Raw genomic sequence first — 17,250 nt, 5'->3', positions numbered from 1 at the left:
TTAGTGCATCAACCCCTCTGTGGTGCGACCCCACCTGTGACCGACGCCTCTGCAAAACACAAACATCCACAAATTCGCCCCGAACCGTGCGCATTTGCTTTGGCATCTACCTACGTGTCAGCCTGTCAGAGCAGCCGTCTTCGTTTTCGTTTCTCGTTTGCCGACGGACTAGCTTTCCTGTTGGCTTTTTTTCGCTATCGATAGTCTTGTGAAAAGTCTACTGCCCGTGGAACGAAAAATCCTCGGGTGCGATAAAATGCATATCTGGTGACTGTTGTGAGAATTATTCGCATTACTGAGTGAAAAAGAAAACATATTTGCGGTGGCCGCAGTCCGGTGTGAAGCGAAGGAGGAGAAAAAAACGAGATAAAATGAATCGTTCATCCAAGATAAACTATCGAAAGACAGCCGGCTATTCGAGTCTCATTACGTTCGCCGTGCTGCTGCTGGCCTGGCTGTGCGGATTCTCCAGCCGTCTGTTTGCCGTTATCCGGTTCGAAAGCATCATTCATGAGTTCGATCCTTGGTGAGTTGGAACTTTTCATCACATTTTCATTGGTCAATGACTGCCATTCATATGTTTTTCTTCACTGCACTGGCAGTGGTTGTGTGTATGTGTGCTGGTGGGGTAAAGAAGAGTCAGGAGGGGGTTAATTAAGATTACGTGTACTTTCCTCTCGCACCGGTTAATGTTTTTTGTTTGTTTTTTTTTTCTTCTACAGGTTTAACTACCGTGCCACCGCACACATGGTGGAGAATGGTTTCTACAAGTTCCTGAACTGGTTCGACGAATCGGCCTGGTATCCGTTGGGTCGTATCGTCGGCGGAACTGTTTACCCAGGGTTGATGATTACCTCCGGTGGGATTCACTGGTTGCTGCACATGTTGAACATTCCGGTACATATTCGGGACATCTGTGTCTTTCTGGCACCGATATTCAGTGGACTGACAGCTATTTCCACGTATCTGCTGACCAAGGAGCTGTGGTCTGCCGGTGCTGGGCTGTTTGCGGCTAGCTTTATTGCGATTGTTCCTGGATACATTAGCCGATCGGTGGCTGGTTCGTACGATAATGAGGGTATTGCTATCTTTGCCCTTCAATTTACCTACTTTCTGTGGGTAAAAGCGGTTAAAACTGGCAGTGTTTACTGGGCGGTTTGTTCTGCCCTATCTTACTTCTACATGGTGTCGGCCTGGGGCGGCTATGTTTTTATTATCAACTTGATTCCGCTGCACGTTTTTGTGCTGCTCGTTATGGGTCGTTATTCACCTAAACTGTTCACCTCGTATACCACTTTTTACATTCTTGGGTTAATTTTATCCATGCAAATTCCTTTCGTTGGGTTCCAACCGATTCGTACCAGTGAACACATGGCCGCCTCTGGCGTATTTTTACTTCTGTTCGCTGTTGCTGCCCTCAAGCATTTGCAGACAGTACTATCGAAGCAGGAATTCAAGAAATTGTTTATTATTGGTGGTTTGGCTGCCGCAGGGCTTGTGTTTACCGGTGTCGTTCTACTGACGGTGCTGGGTGTGATTGCACCCTGGAGCGGACGATTCTACTCGCTGTGGGATACGGGTTATGCAAAAATTCACATTCCGATTATCGCCTCCGTATCGGAACATCAACCTACAACTTGGTTCTCGTTCTTTTTCGACCTGCACATTCTGGTTTGCACGTTCCCCGTCGGTCTCTGGTACTGCATCAAAAAGATCAACGACGAACGGGTCTTCGTGATCCTTTACGCCCTCAGTGCGGTCTACTTTGCCGGTGTGATGGTCCGACTGATGTTGACGTTGACGCCCGTCGTATGCATTCTGGCTGGTGTTGCATTTTCTGGTTTGCTCGAAGTGTTCTTGAAGGAGGATGCTAACCCGAACAACAAGGATGGAAATGATTCCGAACAGGATGAAACTGTTGGCGGTGAGAAGAAGCAACTTTATGACAAGGTCAGTTTTTCGTTGTCCGTTGGCTTGTGAGGGGTGCGGATAATTAATCGTAAACTTTATCGTTTTAGGCAGGAAAGATGAAGCACCGTAAGCATGACAGCTCATCGCATGCAGCTCACGGTGAGCAGAGCGTCGGAATGGGATCCAATGTCAAGAGTATCATAATTGTTACCGTACTGATGCTGTTAATGATGTTTGCCGTACACTGCACCTGGGTCACATCGAACGCGTATAGCAGTCCGTCCATTGTACTGGCATTCTACAACAGCAACGACGGGTAAGTGTGCGTTCTTGCAAAATGTAATAAACTAGCTGATTGAAATTATCATCAATCATAAGCACACGCAACATCTTGGACGACTTCCGTGAGGCATACTACTGGCTGTGGCAGAACACTGCTCCGGATGCGCGCGTCATGTCCTGGTGGGACTATGGGTACCAGATAGCGGGTATGGCAAATCGGACCACTCTGGTGGATAACAATACGTGGAACAACAGTCACATTGCACTGGTCGGGAAGGCAATGTCCTCACCGGAGGATAAGGCGTACGAGATCATGACTTCGCTGGATGTTGACTACGTGCTGGTTATTTTCGGAGGCGTCATTGGCTACAGCGGAGACGACATCAACAAATTCCTCTGGATGGTGAGGATAGCCGAAGGGGAACACCCGAAGGATATCCGCGAGAGTGATTACTTCACCGATCGGGGCGAGTTTAGGATCGATGCTGAGGGAGCTCCAGCCCTACTGAACTGTCTGATGTATAAACTAAGTTACTACAAGTTTGGTGAGCTGAAGCTGGATTACAGGTATGTACACTTCCTGTACTTAACACAAACGAGTATAACATGCATATTTTATTCCGCAGAGGTCCCGCTGGCTATGACCGTACCCGAAACGCCGTCATCGGAAACAAGGACTTCGAGCTTACATATCTGGAGGAGGCGTACACTAGCGAGCACTGGCTGGTGCGCATCTATCGGGTGAAAAAACCACACGAATTCAATCGACCGACCGTCAAGCCGGACGATCGAATTGTGCCGGCCGGTGACTTTGTATCCCGCAAGACCTCCAAGAGAAGGAAAGGTCTGATCAAGAATCGCCCCGTCGTAGTAAAGGGCAAACGGAATAAATAGGTTGAGCTGTTGAACTAAAGAACATCTACCGAGAGAGTGGTGACAGTAGAGGGAATGTGTCTCTGTCGGTGTCTCTTAACAGTGTATCGTAGAGTTTTCTCAATCTGTAAAATTTGTTTCAACTGCATCAGTTTCTAGCAATGTTTCCTCTTTAAATACAGGCTAGTTTAATGGACATTTTTATCTTGTTTTGACTTTGAAAAGTTGTGGTAGGAAATGAAGCTACACCTCAATCGAATTACATTAGATTGTCGATACTACGCTAGACTTGAGGAACCGCTTTCGTTAATTTGTTAGCCATTCTCGCGTCTCTCGTATCTTTTCTGATCTTGTGTAGTAATTATTATCGTAAGTTTAGAAGCTCACAACCTACCGAATGAAGGCTGTTTATGAAAACTGTATGTGTGTGTCAAGAAAATGCAATTATTATTTGCTAGTTTACATCAGTTCGGGTTTCCGTTTCCATCATACAATAAAATACATGCATCTGTATCACGGATATCGACTCCGCCGCCTCCGTGCGAGAGGGAAATGTCAAACCAGACTTGTAGCACCAGAGTCACTTGTGGAGAGATGAGCAAAGCGCGCGTAGGATAAATTACAGTTTCAATGAATAAACAAATAAAATAAAATTCTGAAAATAACAGTTGTAGCATTCTTTTACCTTTGCCCTTGAATTGATCAGAGTCGTAATCGGTAGCCAAATGTAGCAGAACCTTTTTGAGGCGTAATCTGAGACTTTCGACGGAAGCATTTTTATCACACTAACTCACGATGTGCTGCACACGAGAAGCAAAGTGCTTATCGCAATTCTTGTTTTCATATATTAGTAGAGGCCGCTCCTAAACCACGTGGTCATATTTTGATCAATCAATATGGTCCCTATCACAGAAGACGAGGCGAGCGGTGAGTTACTCGTCTGACCAATTTTGGTATTACAGATAGCGAGTCGGTTGGATTTTGGACGAGTAGCTCGTCTGTCACTCAGCTGTCAACAGTCGAATAAATGGAGTTGTTAGTAAAAAAGCAAAGCCTTGGTGCTACATTCCAATTCGGAACTTTACCTTTTGTTCATTATACACAGACTTTGTAGCCAACTGTTAGGAGTACAGGACAATTGCGGTGCATCGTACCTCAAGACCCGCTGGGAGAGCTCAGTTGTTAGTAATAGTAATAAAGGCTCAAACACAATGGATACGTTTGCGTTGCGTTGACAATAATTTGACGACAGAAAATGTATGGACTGTCAAATTGCCGCAAACGCAGCCGCAACGTATCCATTGTGTTTAGCCCTCAAAAGTTCTTGACTTAACAGAACGGTATTTAATGGTAACAATGCAATATAGAATCTAACAAGTGAATACCACGTGTTGCGCTCTACAACTCCCTCCTTTAGCTCTCACATGGACTCTTGTACCCTTTTGCCAACGCATGTTTTCTTGTAATAAAAAACAGAATAATATAAAATACACTAAGGTCGCTTTTTACGCGGGTTTCTTTCTACGCGGATTCCGGAATTCACGCGGTTTTTTTTACGCGACATGTATTCCCCGCGTAGGGTTGCCACCTCTCCGGGTTTCACCCGAAGTCTCCGGGTTTGGTAGGTGATCTTTGGGTCTGCGGGTGAACGCGAGTTTTCTCCGGGTCTGGGAGGTAATTTCCAGGTCCCTGGGTGAAAGCGAAGTTTCTCTGAGCCAGCGAAATGAATTTCAACTCGCTCTGGAGTCATCAGTTGAACAATTTATTTTCAAGCCCTACAAAATTTAGCGAAGTAATTTCGGCATTAATTTTGAGAATTTCTCCAAAGGAGATTTTATGGCTGTCGAATTCACAGAGACTGAAATGTCACCAAAATCACCGAATTCAATCGGCTGTTAAGAATTGCTAAAATAAATATTCACAACAAGCATGTCAATGCACATTCACAACCCTCCCCCCCCCCCCCCCATCATGCCGCTACTTTGAAAATCTCCGGGATAGATATCCTTATCAGGTGGCAACCCTATCCCCGCGTAAAAAGCGACTTTAGTGTATACAAAAAATACAGAAAGAAATTTCTTAAAACAAACAATTAGTCCATGTTTCGTTGGTTGTGTTAATCAATTATACCTTATCACAAATTTCGGTGGAGGAAATTTGGGACTTAAGTTACCCATTTCAAAACGCTCCGAGTCCACTCCGTTCGCATAAAAATCTTTTTAGACCGGAAATCGAATTTAACTTAACATATTCTACGTGGCTCGATGTCGGTTAGTGCTACTAGTTCTGTCCGGTCGATGAAAAAGCCAGGATTTGTAAAACTTTTTAGTGGGACTTTAAACAAAAACAATGAAAATAATACACGCTAAAAAATCTACACGTTAATATGAATGTTTCGCTGTTGAATTTTCACTACTTGTCAAATATTTTACTTTGAAATTCCGACAGGTTACTTCTAATGGAAATCCTCCTGCTGACGCCGGTACTCTGGTAGTTTTGATAGAAAAAAAGATTTTTAGCATTCAATTCGACATACTCAACTTTGAACAGCATTTTTAGGGACATCTTAGCTCTGTAGATTTGTTGTTGAAATCATAAAATGTATTAAGGAACATCTCCACCTGACAGATTGTTAACACAAGCACTATTATGTTCTAGATCATGTTAGTTATGAAAAATCTTCAGTTTTCTTCGTTTTTTTGTGAGCTTTATTTTATTATGAGTTGTTATTCAGTGTTCATTGTTTTGAGACAGCGTTCAAAATAAAAATAATGTACCAGTACATTAATTAGTAGTAAAGATTTTGATTGTTTTTTTTCGTGCATAGAAAAATTATTTACTCTTAGAAACATTTCGAAATACTGGCTACAGACTGGTTTCAGAGGTGAGGAGAACCTCTGAGAATACCCGAACAAGTTTTTATCGCTTTTCAGTAAACCGAAAGCTGAAAATGAAATGGCTGTTATTTGAATTAGACGTGCATATCAACGTACAAGAGTAGTTTAACCCGAAGACCCTAGACGGAGTTTTTTTTTTGAAAATCGTCGTTCTCAGCACTACCGCGGTCGATTTGGGAAAACTGGCAATATTATTCAACAGAAATAGTTGCTTAAAGTTTTGGAGCAGAATCACCTGGACCTGGAAATACGCGAAAATTTAATCGACCATTTTTTATTTGAATGGAACTTTGCACACGTATTTGGCTTAGCGAACTGAGCATTTTTCACAGATGGAGAGATTTTTTACACCCATGAGTTACATTCTAAAAGGGTGTATGTCTTTTGGCATAGGTTTTATTCGAAGCATTGTAGTCCAGAAACCGTTGGTTGTATAGAAAAACTGTCTGAGAATGAGTTGTAGGGAAATAAAAATGTATCATAAAAAAATTATACACTGTACAAAAAAAATTTTTTTTTGACCAACAAAATTAAAAATAAACATTAAGTTTCAATTTAAGAAAAAGAGTAGATTTTTTAAAGTAAACTTGACGTTAAAACGCAATTTTCAAAAAAAGTCCAGGATGGAGAAATAAAAAATATTTTTTTATGGTAGATTGATTTTTTTTAATAAAAATTCTAATTCAAACATTTTTCAAAAAAAATTATCCTGATTATTTTAAAAGATGCAAAGAGTCATTTTAAATCAAAAAGCTCTTGGTAGCTAACATTCTAAAGGCATTGGTTTTCAAGTTATTTTTTTTAAATTTAAGCTCGAAAAATTATTAAAATTTAGGAAAATACGCGTTTTTCTTAATTTGTCCGTGGTTCTCCAGCAAAAACCATACGTTCATTGGAATGCTTGATCAAAAATATACAATTTATTCTTCATCAACATTCTTCAACAAGACGATTGGGTGAACGGTTCTCAAGAAAAGAGCTCTGAAAAACCACACACTATAACAACTTCACCCTCTTTCAAACTAGTTTTTGCTTCTCTCATGTAAGTCGACTGTTGAGTTTTTATGTGATCGTGGAACTTTTCCAACTTTTCACAAAAATAAGATACAAATTCATCAATTGATTTCACAAGCGTCTCTATATTACATCGATCTGTTCGAAAGGTATTTCTCTCACACAACGTTCCTCAAGTTCTTTGAAAAAACTGTTTTCAAAATCTTAACGGCTTGGGCAATGTTCACATTTTTGGAGATAACAATATTTGGATCGTGTAGTTGAGCTACATAATAGTTGTTCAAAGTAAAATTAAGGATCATTTTGGAATGAATATTTCTTTAGACTGTGTATTATCAATTCAGTATTCTCGTGATCAGTACAAACACAAATATTATGAGATCCTGAGCTTTCAAGTAATTTACAATGCTTAGGTTTCAAAGCTCTAAAAGAAGTCAACCCAATATCGGTTTTGCTGATATCTTTAAAATAAGCGTAATCTTCACAAATTGAATACATTAGGAGTCGCTTCTGCACATGCTGTCGCTTACCATCTTTTCTCACTGAAACGTAGTCCCGTTGCCCTGGCATGGCTTTACTGACCTGGTCACTGTCATAAAACTGCAATACCTCGTTTTTGAAGTAGAATACTTCTCTCAGGAAGTTCGGCTACATAGGGATGTGACATGAAAATCTAAAACCGAAAAAAGTGCAAAATATGTCCAATTTTAAATGCTAATAAATCGGTTAGTATTCGATGGATTTCCTTCATTCTTGCAGCAATAGATTGGAGAATCTTCTAAGATTCCAATCCAAATGAAAATAATTGTAATTTTAATATTCAAACTATTGTACAATTGAAAATAGTCAAGCCTTGTCAAAACGTAAAATTCGACCTCAGATTGGTCGTTATATGATTGCTTCCCAAGCACGGTAGACAGAATCATATACTTTGGAATTTAAAATATGCTATTTGGCCTATATAAGAGCCTGTTTCAGCAAAAGCCGCTCATAATAGTTCTACACAGTGACAACAGCAGTCCTTCCTTAGCAGCAGCAGTAGCAGTGCAGTGGATACCAGCGATAGTGGATAGCGGCCACAGTTGTGGCATAGCAATGGATAGCGCACTAGTTGCAGCGGATCTCAGCATCGATAGCAGCTGAGCCAGCTGATGCAGGGACAGCGGATACCAATGGCAGCGTATAGCAGCCAAAACTGTGGCATAGTTACGGATAGCGAAGCAATTGCAGCGGGTATCAGCATCGATAGCAGCAGATGCAGTGAGGCACTTTAGTGAAATGCAGTCTCTGTGCGATAGCGGTCACTAGTAAATGCATTTAATGAAAAGTTGACTCATTTTGACAACACATGAGCCGTCTAGTTTTGAGTGGTAAATCAGCTTTTCACTGTTCTATCTTATCCGATATTGAATTGAACAACACATTGTCCTTTTCAGGATAAAATAAAAACCTGATGATTAAAGAGTTAATATTTTCTCTTGAGTTAATTTACATTTTTAAATTTGTAAGTTATAAATTTTACTTTATCTACGTGTCTCAGAAATTACTGAATTATCTTTTTTTCAGTCATGAGCACGATCTGCATAATAATTAATTATTGAAAATGGTCAATCCTTGTTTAAGCGCAAAATTCGATTGATTTGATTAGTCAACGTTTATTTACTAGAAAAAAGGACTGACAAGCAAGCAGCCGGGTTATCTTTCTTGTAAAAGTATTCTACTTCAACCTTGCGGTCGTAGCTATGCACACAACCCTCCTGGGATTTTTACTTCCAGGGGCAATCCATGTTCAAGCCTCACGTCAGGATTAGCCAATATTCCACTAACCTCTGATATGCGCCGAGCCTGTTTCACAATGTATTTCGTTGTTTCAAACTTTTCTGTTACCGTTTATTGGTTCCAAGATTTCGGTAGAACCGAAAGTATTCTTACTTTATCTTCCCTCGAGCATTCGGGCGCAGTAAATTTTTCTTTTAACTGCAAAATCATCTCGTCGAAGTCTCTCGCTTTACGTTTCATGAATCGAGGTCATCTTCAGCATCGAAATCGAAAATGTTTTTTCTTATACCGTCAGTAATGTTTAGATACCTTTTTTTGGGATATTTTTCTTGATTGAGCTTTGCCAGTGATATCGATGAAACGTTGATTCCAGCCAGTCCTTTGTTGAATAACTCAATTTTCTGTGTTCTGGAGTATTCTTTTTGAATTCTTTCTTGAGAATATGATGATACGATTGATGGTATCTCCGCCAATTCGTATACAGATGCAGATGGTTGTAACTCCGACGGTAGAATGTTTCTTCCACATCCTGATGTTGATGGTTCCAGGAATGGATTGTGTGGATGCTCTTCGAGATCAAATTCATCTTTTAATTTGATACAATATAATCTACACGAATCACAAATTCATAAAAACGTAATAAAATGAGCTTGACTGTTCGATATTTTTAATTTTGCAATAACGTTTTCGTTTAATTTGCGTAAGCTTGATGAGCACCGACGATCAGGAAAGGGTTTACAGCACTTGGGCTTGGTGTTTTCCATTTTCACTTTATTCATCTTCACAAAATGCAAACTGTTACTAACACTTCTAAAGAAGTGCAATTGTATTTGTATACGAAAACAGATATTATAGGATATTGGTAGCGTACTTTACAAGTTGGTAGTGTTGCACGACAAACATATTTTTTTAAAAAAACATTCGGCAAAGGGGGACGTGTAGGTAGGCTAAGGTACAGCGCTTGAGTTATTTATCCAATCGTTTTGTTGTCAAAGAATGAATTGTATATTTTTGATCAAGCATTCCAATGAACGTATGGTTTTTGCTGGAGAACCACGGACAAATTAAGAAAAACGTGTATTTTCCTAAATTTTAATCGAGCCTAAATTAGAAATAACTCGAAAACCAATGCTTTTAGAATGTTGACTACCAAGAGCTTTTTGATTTAAAATGACTCTTTGCATCTTTTAAAATCATCAGAATATTTTTTTTGAAAAATGTTTGAATTAGAATTTTTATAAAAAAATCAATCTATCATAAAAAATATGTTTCATTTCTCCATCCTGGAAAAAAAGTTGCGCTTTAACGTCAAGTTTACTTAAAAAAAATTCTACTCTTTTTTTTAAATTGAAATTTAATGTTTATTTTTAATTTTTTTGGTCAACAAAAAAATTTTTTGTACAGTGTATAATTTTTTTATGATGCATTTTTAATTCCCTACAACTCATTCTCAGACAGTTTTTCTATACAACCAACGGTTTCTAGACTACAATGCTTCGAATAAAACCTATGCCAAAAGACATACGCCCTTTTAGAATGTAACTCATGGGTGTAAAAATCTCTCCATCTGTGAAAAATGCACAGTTTGCTAAGCCAAATACGTGTGCAGAGTTCCATTCAAATCAAAAATGGTCGATATGGAACACTTAGAACATCAAACCTGATCATAATTATTTTAAAAAAAATTTTACACTGAAAACGTATCATATTGTGATAATAAAAACTAATGATTGGATTTAGATAATTTTTTGCACCTTAAAGTGATGGATGACATTTCTTATAATGAAATTTAAATTCAGTCATAGTCGGGTAAAAATTCATCCAAATACTTGAATTTGTCATGAAATGACTTTTCAGTACACATTTCAGTCATTTGAGAAAGTTTCATTTGGGTAACCAAGGCTACAACTATCCTTGAAGCGAAAAAATGAGAATTTGATTTGATTATTTTCACATAGCGATAAAACACGAAACCGGAAGCATCCGAAAGGTTTTTCTTCACAATTATAACCAAAAATATTACCACTTTCACCTAATATAAGCCGTTCAACTGGATTTTGCCGGAAACATAACTTATCCCATTTTGAGTTAACTTATAAAAACAGATATTTTAGGTTTTGTTATATTGATTTTGACAAACACCTGGGTATTTGGAGAGACTAGCATACATGCTAAGTACACATTTCTGTTCGATTAACCTTCTTTAACAATCTCCATCGTTGTTTAATTTAAAAATCACTTGTTTATCTTCGGAACGTTATATTTTAACTCACGGTATCAAAGCGTCATTATCATACACAAAAAACTGTTGAATTGCGGTCGGTTCAAACCTCTCGTTAAGACCCTAAACATAACTTTTGGATGTTGATGAGCTGTCAAATGATCAAACATACATCACACTTCAAAATGAAACACTACAATACAAAATTGATTCACTTTGCATTTTTCACTTTTGATCAGGTGTTCAGCGTATTTACTCCTATGTGCATCGGTCATTTGGCGCGATTTGTCTCTTTAGTAAAGGAACCACCCTTATGGCCCCTTCCCTGTGTGCAATTCAGTAACTACCGCTTTGTATAGATCGATAACGCCGCCGGCCATGTTCTTACGATCGTTAGGGTAATGAAAGAAGTGTAACAGTCGTTGTTTTCGGAGACCGAGTTTACCTCTGCATCTCCACGACTGCGACGGAAAGGAAAGGTTGTGTCACCGTGGTAAGTGACTGAATCGGACAGTGTTGCGCGCAAAGTAAATCTATTGCGAAGACGAACAATGAGTTTCATTCTTGTCAGATCCTAGAGACCTATACGAGCTGCGCGCGCATCCTACACTTCAGCATCCAAGGGATTAAATCTAAGGTCAGAAATCACAATTAACTTTGGACGCTTTGAGGCATCCCTAAATCATATCCGATTAAGCTGAAATTTTGCACAGATTATTTTTTTGGGCCAATGAACAAAATGTACATTGTTGGTTTTTGAAATTTGACATGACCCTTTTCGCTGCTATCCTAGTAACCGTCACTCTTATCCACAGGATTTTGAAATTGTTTAGATAAAAACTGTTTATGAGTAGCAACATTCGTTCAAAAGCTAGGAAATACATAAAACAAGACCGTAAAATAGAGTGAAATGTCTTTAAGGACTAGCAATTAGTCAGGTATTTGCTAATCTTCCGCACGAATGATAACTTTCAAACTATATTGTAAAACTATACAAGAGCTGAGTAGATAGGTTTGGGGCTAATTTTGGCATTTGGAAACGAAAACAGAAGGAATCACAATCTCCTGATAATATTCCAGTCTGCGCCCCTCAAGCCTCAGCACGCACTGTAATCAGTCGAACGAGAAAATTTCAAAACTAATAAATTTATCTTTATTTCTAGTGCACAAAATAAAAAGATACATGTGACAATGATTTACCCACTTTACCGTAAGTTAACTGCCACAAACTCTCGATATCAATGAGTTATGCGAACGAGAGACATGAAACAGACCAAAAATCTCTCGGCGCAGTGCACTTTTCAATGTCCGGTGGATTCGGATTGCAAAACCGATGTGTTAGGCCTTTGCCATAGTAGACGCGAAAAGCGGCGAGAAGCGATTCGTTCGGCCGTAGGTTTTTTTTGTTAAGGAATTAGAATTACGTTGTCCTTAAATGTGAACTTTTGTAATAAGGCCGTAGGTTAATGTACAGCTCTACTTACGGCTGTACCCGATGACAGTGAAAAGATTGAGAGGTAACACTGGGAACGTTGAAATTTGACAACGTTGTAACTCTCCGCAAGTCACTTGCTGCTTCATTAAATGTATTGAATGCAGCTTCATGAAAGAAGGGGAAGGTGGAAAACTGAGTGCTTCAAGCCGCTGTCAAAATACAGATTGAAATGTGGCATCTATGGTCACTAGCGCGAAAGGAACTGTCAAAAGTAGAGAGAATAAAACTGCTTCGGGTCATCCGTTTTACCATTCAAATCAAATGAAAAACTCACAAGCATAATGTCACCAACCTAATATTTATCTCCGGTTCCCGTTTCTCGGGGTTTCTCGCACGTGAGAGCAACGATCTTCCTGCACTCGCGCTTCTGTTGCTTTTTTAAGACTTTATTAGCCACAACTCCGTTGCTGGATATGATTATTAGTGGCAACCAAAATTGCTCGTAGCTTCCACGGATTCTAACATTGGCGTCACTTTCACCGGCAGTACGAAACCGCCCAATTTCGTATTATTTTTTTTCCACCCGTTTCACCTGATAAAATTACGATTACGCGACGGAAAGTCTAAGTAAATAAAATGGGATCAATATATTGCACTTTTCTCAACCGTACACGGCAACAAGTGCTTAATAATGTCATGTATACCAAAATTAATCTTCTTACACTCAGATTCCAATGCTAAAATACGTTAAATCTAGATAAACACTTAAAAAGGTCCTATCTGCTTTCATCGTTTTTCCGAAGAGTCTTTTCATTTTGTAATGGTTCAGCTCTAGTGACTCTCCCAAGCGTGGTTTTCGTTCAAAAGGCAAGAGTGGTCCCTCCGCTATCAACTTGTACAAATAACGCGTCATAAAAGGTGTTTAATGAGTTGAGGTGATTAAATGAAAGTGATCGATCAAAAAATCGATCAAAGCAGATAGGACCTTTTGAAATGTTTCACTAGAAATGCCAAAACATGCCAAAATACCGTGGATTCCATTAAAAATCAATATGGATCGACATGTTTTAAAATGACTGGGTTGGTTCATTGGTATTCATGTGTGAAGGACTTTTGATATGCGGATGTGATTTTTTTCAGTGTATCGATGAAGCGCAGAGAACACTGATCGTTTCTTTCAACCATCGATACTATCGATAATTATCGAAAGTTTTCCCATCTCTAATAATAAACATCCAGCAACGATAAAGTCCTATCAGAGGCTGAAAAAAGTTCTGCATAAATTGATTAAATTCTACATTAAGAAGTTTTCTTTTTGAATTGTTAATAATAAACCAAAGCACCACTGTTACGCAATGTCAAAAACCTGCTGTGTTCCGGAGTGTCCACGAAATACGAAAGAGCCCACGGATCAGCCCGGCAACTTTCATCGTTTTCCCCATGAGCCCGCCCGGATCGCGGAGTGGAGCAGCTTACTGAGTATACCCGTGCTTGCTCCGAGCCGCCCCCACCAGTCTAGTCTGTTTGTTTGTGACCGACACTTTTCATCGCATCAGTACGGTATGTATTTTTGATTAGCTTGGCAATGCAGACAAAGCACAATTTTGATTTTCTACTTCCACAGCCTCGAGAAGTCGTTTGAAGTCAAGTGCGGTTCCGGATTGCCATATTCCTGCTTTCAAACAGGAGAATAGTAGGGTAAGTTTTCGCTGAGATTGCTTAGCTGGAGTCAAAAACAAATCTCTTGTTATTTATTTGTAGTTAAGTAATGAAAATGATAAGCGATCATCGGCTAGTAACGATAGTTTGATTGAAGAGGCTTTTGCGCGAAACGAGAACTGCGATTTTGATCCACCTCTAATTTTTTTAAATGACCTGAACAAGATGTGCCGCTTATGTCTGACCACAGATAACGACGAAACGTTTGAATCGATTTTCGAAAGGGACGGTTTCGTAGATTACATTCAGCAGGCGATTGGGCTTGAGGTATGTTTTCGTTTTTTTTTCTATAATAACATGCTTTAATGCGAATTTTTAGGTACAACTAAACGAATATCATCCTTACAAAGTTTGTCAAACGTGTATCGAACGAGTTAATTACATCTACCGCAGTCGGGAGTGGTTCCACAAGAACGATCAATTTTTACGATCAATAACGGAGCAGCTGGTTCTCGAAGAAAACACCGATCGTAGTACGAATGGAAGTGTAATAATAATAACGGAACAACATTCAGAATTATTGCCCGAAACTTGCCCTGAGGTAATAGACACTCAAAAGATCAAAGGAGACCATCAGCCAGAAGTAGAAGACAGTCTAAATTCGTCCGATAGTGGCACACATCCAATAGATGACTGCTCGTCGGATGAGATGCAGAAGAAGCGACGTCGATGGCGATCATTCACGGAGCAGCTGGCCCTTGAAGAAAACAGCGATCGGAGTACAAATGGAAGTGTCATTACAATCCCGGAAACTTGTCCCGAGCCAATGGACACTGTTCTGATCAAAGAAGAACGTCAGCCAGAAGTAGAAGACCGCCCAAATTCGCCCGATAGTGACAGGAATCCAGTCGAGACCACGACAGCTGGCAGCTCGACGGATAAGGTGCAGAAAAAGCGACGCCGGTGGTGCCCTTATCCTAACCCGAGCTTGTCCCAACATCAACTGGAGAAGTCTCACCACTTCGACACGAGTGACAAGCATAAGAACAATCTGATCAAAAAAATGGCCGAGGCGTTCAACGAGATGCGCAAACAGAATTGAGAAGTGTTCTAGAGGGAAAAATATATAAGAAACATGTAAAAGTTCTATCTGACCGGATGCATCCTAACTGTTGGTAATTTTTTCATTATATGTAAGATCTTTGTTGCTTTCAGTTCAAAACACAATTAATAATTTTAAACACAAAACTCATCTAGTATCACTTACTTCCGAACTAAAATCGTTTTTGTGTTGAGAAAGAAAACTCTTTAAAGAACGTGATAATTCCGGATCACGACGGATAGATTTTTACCGATAAAAAAAATCATTTCCATTGTGATTCTCAACAGTAAATTTTAGACTACAGCTTGTATACAGGTTTATACGTTTATATTGCGTTCGAATGACTCAGAGAGGACAAGGCGCTCGTAATAACTCATGGTCATGTTATTGGAATAAGATTTTGGGTGTTCTGTATAACGGCAATGTAAGGTTCTGTAGCTCTGTATCTATTCGATGACACCCGATAGACGCGATCAACAAAAGCAGTGTTCCTGGGTGTTCAGATTTGTCTGCAAAACTTAAACTTCAAGAGCACGTGTGTGGATTCCAGTTTAAGGTTTAAATGCAGATTTCTTCAGTTCTTACCGCTCATGAAATTTTACCTAAATTTATTTATGATTTCATTATAATGTGTGGACATTGCTGCTGACTTTCCGGAGAGAGTTCGATGTTTCGAGCAGTCAAACATTTCTTTTGAAAATACATCTGGCATCTCTGAGCTTAAGATGCCTTCACAGTGAAAGTTCTCACAAGTAAATAAACATTACGAAAGTTTTCCCCGTTTTCCCCTCGAACAGTCGCAATTTTTGCGTGATGTGATGGTGGCCACCTGCAGTGCCGGGTTTTGCCAGCAAGAGCTGGGTGCTGGGATAACGTGGTTTCTCTTTCCACCCCAGCCAAACCGCAAGCGTATCTGGATGCAGCGCCTGCAGGTAAAGGAAGATCCGCAGCGACCGTACATGTTGGCCTGCAGAAAACATTTCTCTGAGGCACAGTTTCGTAATTCTGGTACGTAACATTTCACGGAGGTTTGTGAATGTGTTAAGCAGATGTTTTGATTCTAGTCAATGGTAAACAATTAACTAGCGATGCCGTTCCCGACATGTTCATTGTTGAAGAAGAAGACTGTCAAGACACTGCGTCGCTGGAGGAACCGATTCCGTCCCCTCTTGTTGAAAAGCCTCTTGTTGATTCGGTGTGTCGCTTATGTTTAGTTCGAAGTGACAATTTACAAACACTTTTTCCAATGAAAGAAACAGACGATTGCATTGGTCCGTCAATAGTTTTACGTACTTTGGGAGTAAAGGTAATAATTTATGATAAAAAACTATTCTCACCGGGTACAATTGATTGTTTGGCTTTAAGATTGAATTAAAAGCGGATCTACCGAGTGGGTGCTGTCTGACCTGCATAAACACGATCAAAAGTATCAGGTGCGTTCGCGAACGCTTCCAGGAAACGGACTGGGCAATGCACCAGAACTTTGAAGCGGCCGTGGAAGCAGCAAACCAAACAGAATCACCGACTCCATCAGAAACTCAGGCAGAAAATGCCGACACGTTGCAGCTCGAAATTTATGAAGAAGCCCGGGACGGCGAACAGGCAGACGATGACACGGAACTCACGGTTGTGGAAGTGGAAGATTTGCGCTATGTTCAACCAATGGCGAAGAGAAGTCGCCTAGGGAACTCTCGGTGACCCAAAGAGGTAAACCGGGGTGAATCTCGGTTGAAGGTTCCTAAAATCAACGGTTATCCGAATGTTTTTTTAACATTGTGTGAAATGTTATTTTTGGTTATTTTAATCTGTCTATGTGTGCAAAAATATAATAGAAATACTCGATCGATTCAAGTTCAATCAAAAATAGAGCATCGTATGCTATGCTCGAATAATCAAAACATGCACAACAGATCGAATAATGCTCTCGAAGACAGCAATAACATAAAGATATAAATCTAGAACTGCGGATTCATGTTTTTCTAAACATTTTATAAATAGAATATTCATATATTTTTTGAATCACAAAATGTCTTTTTATCTTAATACATTGAAGCTTGTGTATTAGTTTGAGCATATT

General features: G+C 39.6%; 3 protein-coding genes across 3 annotated transcripts; all 3 read left to right on the top strand.

Annotated features, from left to right (window-relative positions):
• Positions 1-110: 110 nt before the first annotated feature.
• Positions 111-3,731, top strand: LOC129733890 (dolichyl-diphosphooligosaccharide--protein glycosyltransferase subunit STT3B). Its single transcript, XM_055695471.1, has 5 exons — positions 111-526; positions 723-1,950; positions 2,019-2,227; positions 2,290-2,760; positions 2,820-3,731. The coding sequence occupies exons 1-5, from the start codon at positions 372-374 to the stop codon at positions 3,085-3,087; spliced, it is 2,331 nt and encodes a 776-aa protein (XP_055551446.1). The 5' UTR covers positions 111-371; the 3' UTR covers positions 3,088-3,731.
• A 9,905-nt stretch (positions 3,732-13,636) lies between these two features.
• On the top strand, positions 13,637-15,307 carry LOC129729122 (uncharacterized). The gene is made up of 4 exons (XM_055687608.1): positions 13,637-13,972; positions 14,037-14,110; positions 14,174-14,398; positions 14,451-15,307. Exons 1-4 carry the CDS (start codon positions 13,768-13,770, stop codon positions 15,171-15,173), a joined length of 1,227 nt encoding a protein of 408 aa, XP_055543583.1. The 5' UTR covers positions 13,637-13,767; the 3' UTR covers positions 15,174-15,307.
• Positions 15,308-15,894: 587 nt separating this feature from the next.
• LOC129723656 (uncharacterized) lies at positions 15,895-17,200 on the top strand. Its single transcript, XM_055677996.1, has 3 exons — positions 15,895-16,181; positions 16,238-16,479; positions 16,539-17,200. Exons 1-3 carry the CDS (start codon positions 15,992-15,994, stop codon positions 16,869-16,871), a joined length of 765 nt encoding a protein of 254 aa, XP_055533971.1. The 5' UTR covers positions 15,895-15,991; the 3' UTR covers positions 16,872-17,200.
• The last annotated feature ends 50 nt before the right edge of the window (positions 17,201-17,250 follow it).

The sequence above is a fragment of the Wyeomyia smithii genome, chromosome 1 (genome assembly GCF_029784165.1).
Source record: "Wyeomyia smithii strain HCP4-BCI-WySm-NY-G18 chromosome 1, ASM2978416v1, whole genome shotgun sequence".
NCBI lineage: Eukaryota > Metazoa > Arthropoda > Insecta > Diptera > Culicidae > Wyeomyia > Wyeomyia smithii.
The sequence above is the reverse complement of the archived record's forward strand: the minus strand, read 5'-3'. Positions and strand labels throughout refer to the sequence as shown.

Excerpts from the sequence above, each read along its gene's own strand:
- LOC129723656 (XM_055677996.1), top strand. The coding sequence starts at position 15,992 with ATGGTGGCCACCTGCAGTGCCGGGTTTTGCCAGCAAGAGCTGGGTGCT. Across the intron at positions 16,182-16,237 it reads GGCACAGTTTCGTAATTCTG|TCAATGGTAAACAATTAACT; the intron begins GTACGTAACATT and ends TTTTGATTCTAG. Across the intron at positions 16,480-16,538 it reads TACGTACTTTGGGAGTAAAG|ATTGAATTAAAAGCGGATCT; the intron begins GTAATAATTTAT and ends TTTGGCTTTAAG.
- LOC129733890 (XM_055695471.1), top strand. The coding sequence starts at position 372 with ATGAATCGTTCATCCAAGATAAACTATCGAAAGACAGCCGGCTATTCG. Across the intron at positions 2,228-2,289 it reads TTCTACAACAGCAACGACGG|CACACGCAACATCTTGGACG; the intron begins GTAAGTGTGCGT and ends ATCAATCATAAG. Across the intron at positions 2,761-2,819 it reads GAGCTGAAGCTGGATTACAG|AGGTCCCGCTGGCTATGACC; the intron begins GTATGTACACTT and ends TTTATTCCGCAG.
- LOC129729122 (XM_055687608.1), top strand. The coding sequence starts at position 13,768 with ATGTCAAAAACCTGCTGTGTTCCGGAGTGTCCACGAAATACGAAAGAG. Across the intron at positions 14,111-14,173 it reads TCAAACAGGAGAATAGTAGG|TTAAGTAATGAAAATGATAA; the intron begins GTAAGTTTTCGC and ends ATTTATTTGTAG. Across the intron at positions 14,399-14,450 it reads AGCAGGCGATTGGGCTTGAG|GTACAACTAAACGAATATCA; the intron begins GTATGTTTTCGT and ends GCGAATTTTTAG.